Genomic DNA, 15,605 nt, shown 5'->3' with positions numbered 1-15,605 from the left:
AAAGTGCTCTCGATCTTCTTTTCCTTCAAGAGGTCGGTACAGACGATTTTACATGTGGCCACGACTACACTATATATAATAATTTCACATACAACGCCACAGGTACTGCCATTTTGGTACGACAAGGTATACCTGTTAACAAAACTTTCCTGCATCCCTCTGGGCGAATTACTTGCGTCGAAATAGGTAAAATCTGGTTTTGTAATATCTATGCGCCTTCAGGATCAGTGGCCCGCGAGGCACGAAACACTTTCTATGCAACAGAAGTGGCGACAGCTTTAGGGGGCAACCACCAACATATTGTCCTTGCTGGGGATTTTAACTGTGTGTTACGACGACAAGATCAATATCCAGGGTTTAACTCATCCCTTAGTCTCTCTACCCTGGTCGATTCCTTTCACCTAAAAGATGTCTGGCAAACCAAGCACCCACAACTGGAAGGATTCACCTTCATTCGTCCAGACTCGGCCAGTCGATTAGACCGTTTCTATGTAAGTGCGAACTTATTACCCAAAGTGTCATCTATAAAGATTTTTCCCACTTGCTTCACCGACCACCTCAGTGTGCAACTAGACATGGCAATGGACGCCAAAACTGCAGTTCGGGGACAGGGATACTGGAAACTTAATAGTCGGGTTCTTCAAGATGAACAATTTCGAACAGCCTTCAAACAAAAGTGGAAGGGATGGGAAAATATGAGCAGGCGCCAAACTGATATCATCACATGGTGGGACACGTTCCTGAAGCCGTCAATCAAGCATTTTTGTATAGCATACACACATATGATGCACACGGATTTCCGTAAGAAATACAACTTCTATTATCGCGTACTCCACGAGTTGACGAAACAACTCATATGGGGCGACCCAGTCCTGCATGAACTGAAACGCATACAATCGGTCCTACTGAGGATGCACCACGAGCGAATGGCAGGTTTCGTGGTGAGAAGTCGTCTCCCAACAATTGACCCCCAAGAACAAGCCAGTATTGCCCATGTAAGCGCAGAACAGCGAAGTGGGAAAAGGAAACTCATAACGAGATTGCAACAAGGGAACGAATACCTCACACAACCCTCGGACATTCGTGCATGCCTATATGAACACTTTGCAGCACAATTTAAGGCACCCCAGGCGGAAGAAGAACACGTGACATACCCCGATATCCCCACGCTATCAGGGGAAGATGAAGCCATCTTAAACCAACCGTTCACTAAGGAAGAAGTGGAAGCGGCCATCCAACAAGCTCAAAAAGGAAAAACCCCGGGCATAGACGGACTACCGATTGAGTTATTTCAAACATTTTGGCCTACCATGGCAGACCTGCTTATGCGGTGGCTCAATGCCTGTTTTGCGCAGAAGAAGTTAGGTCGTACAAGCTCGACAGGGGTCATGGTCTTAATCCCGAAAGTGATACATCCCTTAACACCTGAACATTATCGCCCCATCACTTTGTTATGTGCCGATTATAAAATATTGGCACGAATATTAACGCGCCGACTACAACACTATGCAGCTACCCTACTAGGCCCTCATCAATTTGTGCACGGAACTAATGGCAATATAACTACCGTTCTCACTAGCATACGAGACATCGTTACTGTAATGAATGAAGCCCCTGACTCGGAAGCAGCTCTAGTAGCCCTGGACTTCAAAGGAGCATTTGACTCATTGTATCATCATTATCTATTTCGGCATTTAACTCAGGTTGGATGCGGAGAATCCTTCGTAGAAGCGATAAAGAGCCTATACACCCAGGCTCGGGTACATTTGTGTGTAAATGGAACATTATCCTCGCCGTTTGTTCTTCAGCGCTCTGTTAGGCAAGGTTGCCCCTTTTCACTCCTCGCCTTCTGTACAGCCCTTAGTCCCTTCCTACACCAAATAAATCAACGACTACAAGGAATACAAGCGTATGGCATGACCTACCGAGTTTTTGCATACGCCGACGATGTCACAGTGGCGGTGCGTGATCATCAGGATTATGTTAACCTAATGGAAATCTTGGAACAATTACGAGTAAACACAGGCTTGTGTCTCAACCTGAGAAAATCAAAAATACTACCCTTGGGGAGAATGGCATGGAACTGGACAGAATCTGTCCCAATGACCGTGACGGACGTATTCAAAGTACTCGGGATCTACTTCTCGAGAAACCTGGTCGAGACTTCCAACCACACATTTCAAACCATAGTGCCCAAAATACAAGCAGTATTACATTTCAACCGACTCCGCCAACTGTCATTAAGCGCTAGAATCAAATATGTTAACACTTATGCACTCTCGAAACTATGGTATGTGGCGCAAATACTACCTGTGCCTACCCAAACGGCTGCGAGAATCCGGAGAATGATCACACGCTTTCTCTGGCATGGTCACCTGTTCCATGTAGCTCATAACACACTATGCCTACCAACTCGCCTTGGAGGACTAAACCTGCTGAGTATCGACCGACAAGCGCAAGCCTTATTTTTGCACCGCCATATCACCATCATAGTCCAGCATCAAGATAGCATTACGGCTCGTGTGCTACGCTCCATGCTGGATGAAGTGGAACTATGTGCCCCAATTTACCCAGGTGTTATACCCACTAAATTTCTCTATTTACGAACAACCATAGTGGAAATTTGTTACATGTTGATGCTCCTTCCAAGTGTGGATCCTTCTGATATAACAGTCAAATCTCTATCAAAAATGCTGCAAACCCGGATGAAACATATTCCGCGTATTGTCCCATTATTCCCCAGTGTGCGCTGGAATATCGTGTGGAGAAACATAGGCGCGACCCACCTCCCCAATCGAGTGCGCTCCATATGGTACTTAACTGTACACGATGCTATCGTCACTAGAGTACGATTGCAGAGATACCTTATGGCAGACAACTCCCATTGTACCAAATGTGCACAGGACGACACCTTAGTGCATCGACTGACGACATGTGTGACAGTCGTGGAACATTGGAAACACCTTAAGAAGTTACTTGGAATCATCTGCCGCCGCTCCCCGAACGACTTCACTGTGAACCATTTATTAACTCCAGAATTTCAGTATTTTCCTCTCACAAGAACACGTGCAGTGCAATTTCTCATAGGACATTACGTCTATTATGTGCTTGGCAACCAACCTCATGTACAAAAACTGTCATTCAAATTCTATGCCAATGAACAATATTATCACAATGATCAGATAACCTGTAAAGCCTTGTATGCAAATTTCCTACATGCGATACTTTGAAATTAACGTCCAAATGTAAAAATTGTGTAAATAGTAGCTAATTTCAATAAAGAAAATTTAAAAAGAAAAAAAAAAAGTCGGTAACGCGTCTGACTACCATGCTCAAGGTCCCGGGTTCGATCCCCGGCCGGTTCAAATCCGGGAACTTTTCTAACGGTGGAAGCGGCCCCGGCGCCTACCCAGCGTCGAATAACATGGGTACCTGGGGGAAACCCTGGGGGGTAAAGGCGGTCAGGGGCGTGATGCTGATCACATCACCCCCACTCACGACCGGATCAAGAAAGTGTGGGGCGTTACCCCCACACCCCCTATACGCCTTCATGGCGTGGTGCTATGCACAGGGGAACACTTTACCTTTTTTTTTTTTTTTTATAAGATAGCAAGATACAGTTGGAATCATGAACAGAAGTCTGTAATAGATTATATATTGGTAAAGAAGGAAGTAAAGAAGAAAATTAACAACATTAAAGTAATACCCAGTGAAAATTTAGACAGTGACCACAGGCTACTAGTAGGAGATGTGAGGAGATGGAAAATAAAAGATAGAAGGGAGGAACAAGAGAGAAGGATAAGAGTGTGGAAATTGAAGGATAAGATGATAAAAGAGAAATATCAAGAAATATTGCGAACAAAAGTGCCAAGGGATGAACCCAAAGGAGTAGAAACAGAATGAACAAGATTTAAAACAGACTTAGTAGGAGTATGTGGAAGGACAAGCAAGAAAATAAAGAAGAAACACCATGGTGGAATGAAAGAACTAGAGAGGCAGTGAAAAACAAAAATGATGCATTTAGAAAATGGTTTAAAGTTGTAATGTTGTAAAGCTGGATCCTTTTTTATGTTATAAATTGTGTATGTCTATGTATTCCTGTACGTTTGAGTTCTTGGCCGTTGGGGAGCGGTAAGTTTCCAGTAACGGTTTAGGTCATTAGCGGGGCCTATAAATAGGAAGAGCAGGGGAGCAGTGGGTCTCAGATGTTTGGCGGAGTACAGCAATGTAAGAGGTATCTTTTTCTCTGAAGGGAGCGGCTGGGTGAGCTTTCTTTCCTTACTAACAGTTGGGCTGAAAAGTTCGTAGGCTAACATAGTAAAAAATATTTTTTTGACAAAATTCGATTTTATTATTCAATATAGTTGCCTTTGAGGGCGATACAACGATTATAGCGGTCATACAATTTTTCGATGCCATTTTTATAGTAAGATTTCTCTTTAGCCTCAAAATAGGCCTCAGTTTCGGCGATTACCTCTTCATCAGTGCTAAATTTCTTTCCAGCGAGCATTCTTTTAAGGTCTGCAAAAAGGAAAAAGTCACTGGGGGCCATGTCTGGAGAATATGGTGGATGGGGAAGCAATTCGTAGTCTAATTCATATAATTTTGCCATCGTTTTCATTGATTTGTGACACGGTGCATTGTCTTGATGAAACAGCACTTTTTTCTTCTTCAAATGGAGCCGTTTTTTCGTGATTTCATCCTTTAAACGCTCCAACAACGCTATGTAATAATCTCAGCTATCTCGATCAACTTCACTTTACGATCATTTAAAATTATTTTGTGGACTTTTTTGATGTTTTCGTCGGTAACAGCCTCTTTGGGGCGTCCACTGCATGCATCGTCTTCGATGCTCATTTCGCCTCGTTTAAATGTAGCAAACCACTTCTCAACGGTTGACTTTCCTGGTGCAGAGTCCGAATAATGTTTATCAAGCCAAGCCTTGGCTTCAACAGTATGGAAGAATGGGCCAAAGTGCTAGAAGAATATGTAGATGGGAACAAGAAATTATTGTATGGATTAGTGGGAGAAAGGAGAAGAGAAAGAGGAGACATCTGTAAGAAAAGGGACGAAAAGGGGAACATAGTAGAAGAGGATGAAGAAATAAGGAGAATGAAGAAGTGAAGGAAAAAAAGAAAAGAGGAAGGAAAAAGTGAATCTCACATGGAAAGAAGTGGAGGAAGCTCCGAGGAGAATGAAGAGAGGTAGAGCACCTGGAGTAGACGAAATGCCAAGAGATTGGACAAAGGGACTAATAGTTCCCATATTCAAAAATGGTGACAGAAAGGAATGTAAAACTACAGAGGAATAACACTTATGTGCCACTTTCACAAATGTGTATGAGAAAATATTAGAGAAAGAATAAGCGAAGTAACAGAGCTGAACATGAGAGAGGAACAGGATGGATTTAGGAGAGGCAGATCAACAGTACAAGGGCAAATCAAAAAGTCTTTCCGCCTATTTTTTTTCTAACTTGTTGTAAGTGTTATTACAAAAGCGAGATATACAAGCGATCCAGTAGGCTTTTCTTCGAACAGCCCTATTGTAACTTCCGATTTCTTCCAAGCATGGCTCTGTTATCAGTTGGCAAAGATGGCCGAAGTACTCAGGAAGGCCATGCCGTATAAGCAGCAAAGTGTTATTAGTTTTTTATGGTGAAAGCTGATCAACATGTTCATCTGAAGGACATTGCCACTGAACTCTGCATTTCCTATAGTAGTGTTTACGACATTGTTCACGATTCGTTGGGATACCGCAAGGTGTCGTGTCGGTGGGTTCCTAAGCTTCTTGATGATGTCCACAAGGGCAAGCAAATGGTCATGTCACAACCATTTGCAGCGTTATGTTGACGAGGGTGACAGTTTCCTGGACCTCATTGTCACTGGCTACGAAACGTGGATATTGCATTACACTCCCAAGTCAAAACAGCAGAGCATGATGTGGAAACATCCCGGCTCGCCAGTAAAGAAGAAATTCCAAACAACACCATTGACCGGATGAACACGTCAATCAGCTTTCACCATTTCATCAACACGGGTAATGTTTTCCGGTGTCAGCGAGGAATGAGGTCGGCCCGATCGTCATTGTCCTCCACACTTTCCCGTCTATTTTCAAAATCCTTGCACCACCACTTCGCACTTTGCCCTGTTAAACACTTGTCCCCATACACTGGCTCCGTTTCCCTGTGGATATCTGTGGCTGTTTGTCCTTTGCACCATAAAAAACAAATAACACTTCGCTGCTCATATGGCGTGGGCTTCCTGATCACTCCGGCCATCTTTGCCAACTGATAACAGCACCGTGCCATGGAAGAAATCGTAAGTTACAATAAGACCGTTCCAAGAAAAGCCTACTGCATCGCACGAATATCTAGCATTTGTAATAACACTTATAATAAGCTAGAAAAAAATTAGGGCACAAAGGCTTTTCGATCTGCCCTCGTAGATCTGATATTCACCATTAGGCAAATGCAGGAAAGGCACTACGAGTATGGAAATGATTTGATTATGGCATTCCTAGATATAGAAAACGCATATGATAGTATAGACAGAACAAAGATTTGGAAGGCTCTAAGAGAGAAAGGCGTCAAGTAAGAGATAGTGTGCAGAGTGCAGAGCACATACAAGGTCAACCAGAGCTGTGTGAAGACACCAGTGGGAAGAACGGAGTCGTTCAGTAAAAGTAATGGACTAAAACAGGGAAGTGCTCTTTCCCCACTGATCTTCATAATTACAATGGATGCAATTAACGAAGAGGTGGGAAAGAAGATAGAGGAGGAGATGAAGGCCCTGTTGTTTGCAGATGACTTAGTAAAATGGCGAACAGGGAAGAAGAAGTACAGAGACAGCTTGATAGTTGGAATGAGGAAATCAGAAGATTAGGAATAAAATTCAGTGCAGAAAACAGAGGTGCTAATAACAACAAGAAACAGAGCCGGAAAGGAACCAAGAATAAAGATGGACACGGAAGAGTTGAGAGTAGTGGAGAGCTTCAAATATCTAAGAAGCATAATTGAGAGAAGTGAAAGAATAATTGAGGAGGTAAACAGAAGAGGACAAAAGGGTGGTGGACTATATCAAAGTGTTCGAAGATTAATATGGAACAGGGATGTACCAAGAAATGCAAGAAGGTAATATATAACACATACTATGTGCCGATAATTATGTACGGAGCAGGGACTTGGACAATGACAGAGAGAGTCAAAAGAAAGATGCAGGCAGTGGAGGTGAAATTTTTAAGGAGTATACAGAAGGAAGACTAGAAGGGACAGAATAGGGAATGGGGAGATCCAACAGACATTGGGTGTGGTGAAGCTTCAGGAGAGGATAGATGAGATGGTTCAGACACATGAAGAGGATGGATGCAGAAAGACTACCAGTAAGAGCTTACCATGAACAAGGAGTGGGAATAAGGCCAAGATGTCTGTGGAAAGAGCAGATGGCGGAGAGTGTTAGGAGAAGAGGACAAGATTGGAACACCGTGGAAAGAGAGGAATGGTGGAAGACCAGGAAAAAATGGAGAGGCTTGACTTCTATGTCAACCCAGCCAGAGGCAGAAAACTGCAAAGGATGATGATGATATTTAATTGAAAAACATAATGTTCAAAAGCAAAAATTTTGATGATAAACATGTCTGGGAAAAAAAAAAATACTGAAAAACGTAGAAATGTCAGGGAATTTCATAATCAAAAAATCGTAGCAACCCTGTAAGGACTTATCAACCATCTGCACTTGGCAGAAATGAATGCAACATTTCACCAAAACTGCGTATGATATTTCAGTTCTGTCTTCTTTGTTTATTTGTGTACACATGAGGGTGTGAAATACTCAAATCAAAAAGCATAACTGTTATTATTTCTATTTTTAATAAATGCTTTTTGAAAAAGGACCTTTTTAAAAAAAAAAAATTGTAATGTTACTGAAACCTTAGCACATTATTGGGTTATTACTTTTCAATCACAGTTTCTTGCTGGTATGTTTTACTTACAACAGTGATAATGAAAAATGTACATTCTACAAGACTTTTTCATGGTGCTCAAGTTCGGGGTTCGGCAGGAGATGACAGATTTCGAAAATTTCCAAATTTCCTTTTTTTTGCAAAATGTGGGGATGGAAGTTCTATGGTATTGAGGAGTGGTCTTTTATTGTCCATTTCTGCAAATTTCATGCATCCAGCTTCCATAGGGCTGACGCTGGAATCTATTTCCCAGAAATCTATTCCATAAGATGGCTACACTGATTTTTTTCTGGCTAAGTTATAAACGTTTTTCACTGGAACTTTGCTCGATTGTAGGAAGGTAAAAGTGCTACATATCAGATTTTTTCATTCACTTTAGTTCACTTTGGTGACGGTAGTGACACACATAAGAATAATTTTTGTTTAAAATTTGAATATATATAGGGGGAATGTATAAATTTCACCTCCCTTGAAAGGCCTGTCATTTAAAAAAAAACAAAAAACAATCGCACCTTTCATGTCTCGCACCATGGCTGTGCAGTCTAAGGCGTCATGCTTGGGGCTCCGGCTCCTGGAAATGCGCAGGTTCATGTCTCCTGAGGGAAGCATAACAACCTTTCTCCTGAGTTTTCAGCCTCTGTATGGGACCGGTGGCAACCTATCGTCGTGAGGAAATTGGGGAGCTGTGAATGAGTACAGTAACCTGGTCATGGAAACCTACAAGAACTGGGGGTTCGTCGTGCTGACCACACATCACCCCTTAACTGTTTGGCAGATGAGAGAGGCCGGCAGTCAGTAGGTAAGCCCTCCACAATATTTTTGTGATCATGACTGCACGTTTGAAAAGCATGAACCTGGAAACGTCCCATCCTTGGAGGCTTACAGGTGGGAGAGGCTACTGTTGTTTGTTAAAGTTTAAAGCTTGTGGAAACATAATGGAGTCTCAGACGGGAAGGAATTACTTTGTTATAATATGCTCCTTTTGTCTTTACAGGAATATGATGTATCAAATCCTTCTCCATTTGTGGACTTGCACAGAAGCAGCCTTGATAATGAGCAAAGAACTAAGTTTGTACAGTGCATTGGAAGAACCCTGAATAACCGAACCCTGCACCAAATATACAGGAGGTTTCAATATTTGATGTCTAAACATGCAGACACGCTGTAAGTATTCTGATTTGACAGCTTGCATTTGTAACTAATATCTTTCAAATATTGAAGAATGTTCCTCAGGATTTACCTACAAATTATTTCTTAGTAATAACATTGTGTATATGTAGTTTTATTCTCATATGTACAGTTGATATATGTACATACTAGGACTGAGCCGATGTTTCGGTATCTGCCGATACCAGTGGTATCGGTATCAGAAAGTATTGGTTGGAATTTCTTCTACCTATACCAGCGGATCTTTCCCGGCATTTTGGATTTCATGGGCCATGTGACACTTTCGCAGAGTCTAATTAACCTGGAAATTATGAGGAATTGAAACTTTCTTTTCACTTTGCACCAAATTTCCACAAAAAACTGTTTCTTGTGATTACATAACATCTATTTTAATATTCTGATGTAATTCTTGAATATCCTAAAGCAAATTTCTTGGTAAATTCATGCTTATTTGGAGAAGAATATTTACACACCAATGTTGATCAATATTTTGAACAAATTTTAATTATTGTAATTTTCAAGTATCGGTATCAGAATCTGTGGATATCGGTGAGAGTATCGGCATCGGTTTCAGCTCAGTCCTAGTACATACATCTTGTTTTTTTGTCTAGAAAGCCCTGTAATGATGGTTACATATTAAGAGGGAGGTGGAGTTTGGCGAAGGTCGCCGTGGAAAATGCTTAAATTTAACATGGGCTTTTTTGCATTTTGTTGAATATAACGTTTTAGGACAAAAATTTGCCGGAAAACTCGCAGTAGATGTGAACTTACTTTATGAAACTTTGAGTACATGACACATTTATGCAATTTCAGTTCGATAAATGTGCACAAATTCCATTATTTTTTTTTCAATTTCCCATAAGGAAATACGTAAATAAGCACAGAATGGTTATAGGATTTGTGGGTAGCACCAACGAAAATGGCCATTATGATGCATACTAACGTAATGCTCAATCCTTTTATGACTAAGCTAGGGAGGGCTTTTCTTTCAAAAGTCACTTGCACAGCCCAAAATTATTGTTTAAAAATGTCATGTATTATCGACGGCGAAAGATACGGCCGCTTCAGCCGAATTTCATTCATCATAGTTCGCCACTTGGCCACTAGATGCCTCTGTTCGAATTGCCTCAGGCTGACGGTGAGGGTAAGTTCGCGCGGGTGTTTGAATCCTCTGCACAGCTGGGTTCTGTCCCCTCGTCAGAAGGTCCCGTAGCTGTCACAGCTTGATTTATTGCCTCTTTCCCAGGCAAGAAAGCAGGAAGGCCATGAGTTTGTGTATGTTTGAGTGTAGAGAAAAAGAGCATATTTACCATGAATTGGAAACAGTGACACAGTAACTTTATCTTGACCCCTACCGCAAAGGATGTATTTAGGGGGTCCAGGTGTCCCAACCTCCCCCCGAAAGACTTACCAAGTACAAAAATTAAATAATGAAAATAATGAGATCATAAAATAACTTCAATTAAGTAATGAAAATAAGGTTGTTGTTTAATCGCAAATTGTTTATTTCCGCAAAAATATTGGAAAGCAATACGACTTTGAATGACAGTACCAAAGAAGATTTATGCAAGAATTATTACTACTTAAAATAACATGCAAAATATTACCAGGAATTTTACTTTCGTCAACTGGATCTAACATAATTTTTTCATACTCAATAAATATTATATTCTTTATCTATTTGACATTAATTTCCTTGCCAGGGCAGTTTCTATTTTTTACAAATTTTGCCGACCTTAACTACACGTAAGCTAAATAATGAATACGTGATGTTATACCGCCTTCTTACCTATTCATGTAATAAAAATATATTAATTAATTTAATATAATTATACTTATTTTAATTTAACATTATTAATATTATTATTTTGAGACATTACGTTAGGACGCCCCTCCGAAATATATATCTAGATACGTGCCTCGTGTTCGATTTGAATAAAATGTAGAAAAGACGGGGAGGGTGGTAGCGCTTCCTCCTTTTACATTTATATAGTTTTACCTCACATGTAGTACTTTGTGAGTCAACGGTGCAGATAGGAAATACGTGTACACACACACATAATTGATGATTCGCAAAGGAACTTCGTTAAATTCCCATGCTTGTTCCGCTCACAAATCACATCTTCTCCAAATTACAATAGCCTACTATTGTTGTTGCTTACATATATGTGTGTGTGTGTGTGTGTGGTTCCTAGAACTTCACTACTTCCAATCATAAACTTGATGTGACTCTTACAAAACATTTGTTTTTGGAGTGGAAAGATCATGAAAAGGTCTACTGTTTCTTTGCAAATCTTCAATTAATGTAAAATTTAGTATAAAAACATAATTTTGGCTGACTTGCTAACTTGAGATTTAAAGAAATTATTAATTTGAATTCTTCATTAACAATAACAAAAGCGACATAAAATGTAGAAGGACAAGATTCTTGGCTTGGTTGAGAATTACATTAGAGATGTACAGGTTAGGAAAGGGGATGGATAATTCCCTGTCTTCTTCCTCTTCAGCGCGAACCCTGCCTCCTACTTCTACATGTCCATTCAAAATGTCTTCTTAGTTTCGGATATATTTTGCCTCCCCTATAGCGTAATGGTAAAGATGACCCTCATAATGTCAAAAGGTCCCGAGTTTGGTACCTGGTGGACGCCCAATAGTTCAATCCCACTATAAATGTAGGTCCAGTCCCGATTAGCCTATCTATACATAAAGAAGACTTACAGAAACTCAAACTGAAGATACTCAAACGACCGGCATAGGGTTGACGGCGCTTGGTGCTGTGAGAGAGCCCCCTTTGCCAAATCAAAATTAGGAAACAAAAACTTATCTTCAGCTGTTCCCCACTTTTTCGCCATTAGATGCTGTTCTGCATCGTGACCGTACGGTGTAAGGCTTCATGCTTTGGGCTCCAGCTACGGGACGCGCGCAGGTTCGAGTCTCGTGGATAAAGCGTAACAACTTTTCTCCTGATATTTCGGCCAGTCAAACTCGTGGCCCGCGGGCCGCATGTGGGCCCCAGCACAAGTGTGGCCCCACTTAACACTTCATGCTTGAAATTATCTATACATTTGTAGTTATCCCGTTTTCTCTTTTCTCGTGATTCAAGACCAGACTCATCCAAACTTCAACACATTGACCAATTTTTCCTACACATGTATACATTCCATTATAGACTAGGTGTTGTGTCAACTAAGCAAGCTGATTGACATGTTACTTCTGAAGTACGAAAATATCTTGCCAGCTGGGGGAGGGCAGCGTGCATACTTTCTGTCGCCTTTGAGTCTGGTTCTTGATTTTCAAGGATTTACCTGGAAGAAAAGCCAGTTTCTGTAAAAGTTTCAGAGAACCATATCGCTGCCCAAACTTCGTGGGAGTAAGAAAAGGACTATGGAAGAGGAATGTAGATTTTTCAAGTGAAATGCTTACTTTTGTTGTGAAGTGAATACTGAAAAGCGTAGAAATTGTGTACCCTGATAAATTCATTCAGAAGTATTTCTTTATCACGAAATAAATTTGCCATAATCTGTGGCGGAGTGGTTAGCACAACCCGTTGCGACACCAGAGGTTGCGGGTTCGAATCCTGGCCTGAGCATGGGTTTTCTTTGTATGTGTCCCTTCATCAATTTCATCATATCATTACTCATCCTCATCGTCGCCATTAGGCAAACGTGGCAGAAAAACAAAGCTAATAAAAAAATCAGAAATACAGTTGAGTAGAGGATTTATGACTTAGTCAACGAACAATTGAAAGCGAAAATTGTTCGTGTTGTTGCCTTTTCGCTCACAATATGCGAAATTACGGACGTCTGTGAGCTAGCTCGGTTAGCTCCCTTCATTTGTGGATGCGATTCTTATCTCAATATGACAGTAAAACTACTTGAATGATTCCTCCCCGTGACACAAGAGTTGATATTTTGAAGGAAGTGGAGGCCATTTTGCAGTTACAGTCTTCCGTTATATTAAAACTTTTTAATAAAGTTATAATTTGTCCATCCCAACTTCTCAGGAATACCAGGAATGACAGGAATATTTGTCCACAGTAAAAATACTACGTGATGAAGTTGGAAACAGGTTTCAAGACTTCAGAGGGTGCGAAGGGCAATAATCTTGTTCTGCTCTGCTCCCTTTTCTTTTGATGATGAGTGTGCAAGTCCTGACTTCGAATGGAACTTATTTAATTGCAGTGCAACTCGTTTAGGTGGGCTATTCTTGATTTTTCTTATATCTCCCATAGCAGTATCCTCGACTGCTGTAGAAATTTTATTAATTTTGGTTGCACCTGCCTTGGTGAAAAGTTGTTTTCTATAATGAAGATTAATGAAACAGCCGAATGATCAAGAATGACTGACAAAACATTTGTTGTTTGCATTAAGAGTTTCATGCTAACAAAAAACTTATTGCAGACTTTTGAGAAGCTTGTTAAAAAAACAGTGAAATCTGTGCAAAACGAAACTATAATTGCACACAAACAGTTACAATTGTAACCAATTTATACTCGAAACTAACATGTAAAATACTATAACCATGAAAAAATATGGGGGGAGGTCTATATAATTTACATATCGATGCTGCAATAATAATCACTGGAATCCCCCTCCCCCTCGGCCCCATTGGGTCGAACCACTTAGTTCTGGATTTTAAGGTGTTGGGGTTCTAGATGTGTGGCCAGGATAGTTTTGACATTATCGTTATGCGGCCCTACTCACTTGACATTGCTGGTCTATAAGACCTGTTGAGGAGATATATGTGTGTGTGTGTGTCATAGAACATCACTACTTCCAAACAAACTTGATGTGGCTCTTACAGAAACATCTGTTTTTAAAGTGGAACGATTACGAAAAGGTTTACACTGGCCTCCCCGATGGTGCATTGGTAGCGTCGTCACCTTGTAATCAAGGGGTTCAAGGTTCGATACCCGGTGGAGGCACATAGTGGTTCGGATTCAACTTTAAACTGTAGGTCCAGTCCCGCTTAGCCTTACTGTGCATAAAGTGGACTTAAAACACTAAATCAATCAACCAACAAAAAGGTTTACTGTTTCTTTGCAAATCTTCAATTATTGTAAAATTTAGTATAAAAACATAACGTTCTACATTCCATTCAAAATTTCTTCTTAGTTTCAGATATATTTTGCATCCCCTATAGCATAATGGTAAAGGTGACCCTTGTAATTTAAAATGTCCCGAGTTTGGTATCCGGTGGACGCCTAATAGTTAGTTCAATCCAACTATAAATATAGATCCAGTCCCGATTAGTCTATCTGTATATAAAGTAGACTTAAAACAGAAACTCAAGATACTCAAACGATTACACTGGTGAACAAAAAAAAGATTTTATTTTGCGGCATAAAGATTAATAACAGTTTCAGCAAACAAAACAGCTGTTATTGCCAATTGTATGATTGGTTCAGTTGAATTGACTCCAGTTATAAAAATAAACACACCATGGAAAATATAGGAGGTAAAATTACTCTATGCTTTCCTCGGTAATATCAAAATTTGATAATGGGCTGAAATTACCATAATAAACTTATTTATTTATTTGTAAATTGTTGCTAGGCAACTTATGGAAGCATTGCTAGGCAATATATCGGACACTCAACAAACCTTAAGGAAGAATACCAAAACATAAAAATGGTTTTAGAAAAAAATTGAATATGCTGCACATAAGTGGCTCGTGTGTGTGGATTTGAAGATGGTGATTTTTTTACTAGGACAGCAAAGTGGGTACACGAAGTATCCCTGTTTCCTATGTTTGTGGGATAGTCGTGCTAGAGAAAAGCATTGGACGATAAAAGTTTGGCCCCCAAGGGAAAATATTAGTGGGAAAAGCTAATATCATTCATGAACTGCTGATAGATAGGGACAAAATCATCCTTCCGCCACTGCATATTAAACTTGGGTTGATAAAACAGTTTGTCAAGGCCTTAGATACAAGTGGTGATTGTTTCAAATATATATGCCACACTTTCCCAGGACTAAGTATTGAAAAATTGAAGGCAGGAATCTTTGACGGACCACCACAAATTCGTACACTCATAAATGATGCCAATTTTACAACTTACATGTCTTACATCGAATCTGAGGCCTGACTGAGCTTTGTGTCCGTCGTCAAAAACTTTTTGGGGAATCACAGAGCAGAAAAGTACCCCGATATAGTTGGAAATATGTTGAAAAATGTTGAGAAATTGGGAGCTAATATAAGTGTGAAGATACATTTTCTACATAGCCACATTGACAGATTCCCTGAGAACCTTGGTGATTTTAGTGAAGAACGGGGAGAAAGGTTCCATCAGGATATAAGGATAATGGAAGAAAGGTACCAGGGACGGTGGGATCGCCACATGATGGCCGACTACTGTTGGAGCTTACAGAGGGATTGTCCTAAAAAGCAATACAGCAGGAAATCGTATAGCAAACGTTTCACATAGTTTGTTACTTCATTGTGTACATATTTTCTTAATTATTATGATCATAGGCCTATAT

The 15,605-nt window shown here is 40.3% G+C and overlaps 1 protein-coding gene across 1 annotated transcript in view; it reads left to right on the top strand.

The window, feature by feature from the left end:
* The window catches only part of LOC146005250 (uncharacterized), a 42,132-nt gene that overhangs the window by 12,397 nt on the left and 14,130 nt on the right, over positions 1-15,605 (top strand). The window contains exon 3 of the mRNA XM_083144344.1: positions 8,951-9,120. Within this exon, the coding sequence (XP_083000470.1) occupies positions 8,951-9,120 (170 nt within the window). The remainder of the gene's footprint in view (positions 1-8,950; positions 9,121-15,605) is intronic.

Source organism: Lepisma saccharinum, chromosome 23 (assembly GCF_977018435.1).
Source record: "Lepisma saccharinum chromosome 23, izLepSacc3.1, whole genome shotgun sequence".
In the NCBI taxonomy this organism is placed as follows: Eukaryota; Metazoa; Arthropoda; class Insecta; order Zygentoma; family Lepismatidae; genus Lepisma; species Lepisma saccharinum.
This window is presented reverse-complemented; position numbering and strand designations above follow the sequence as displayed.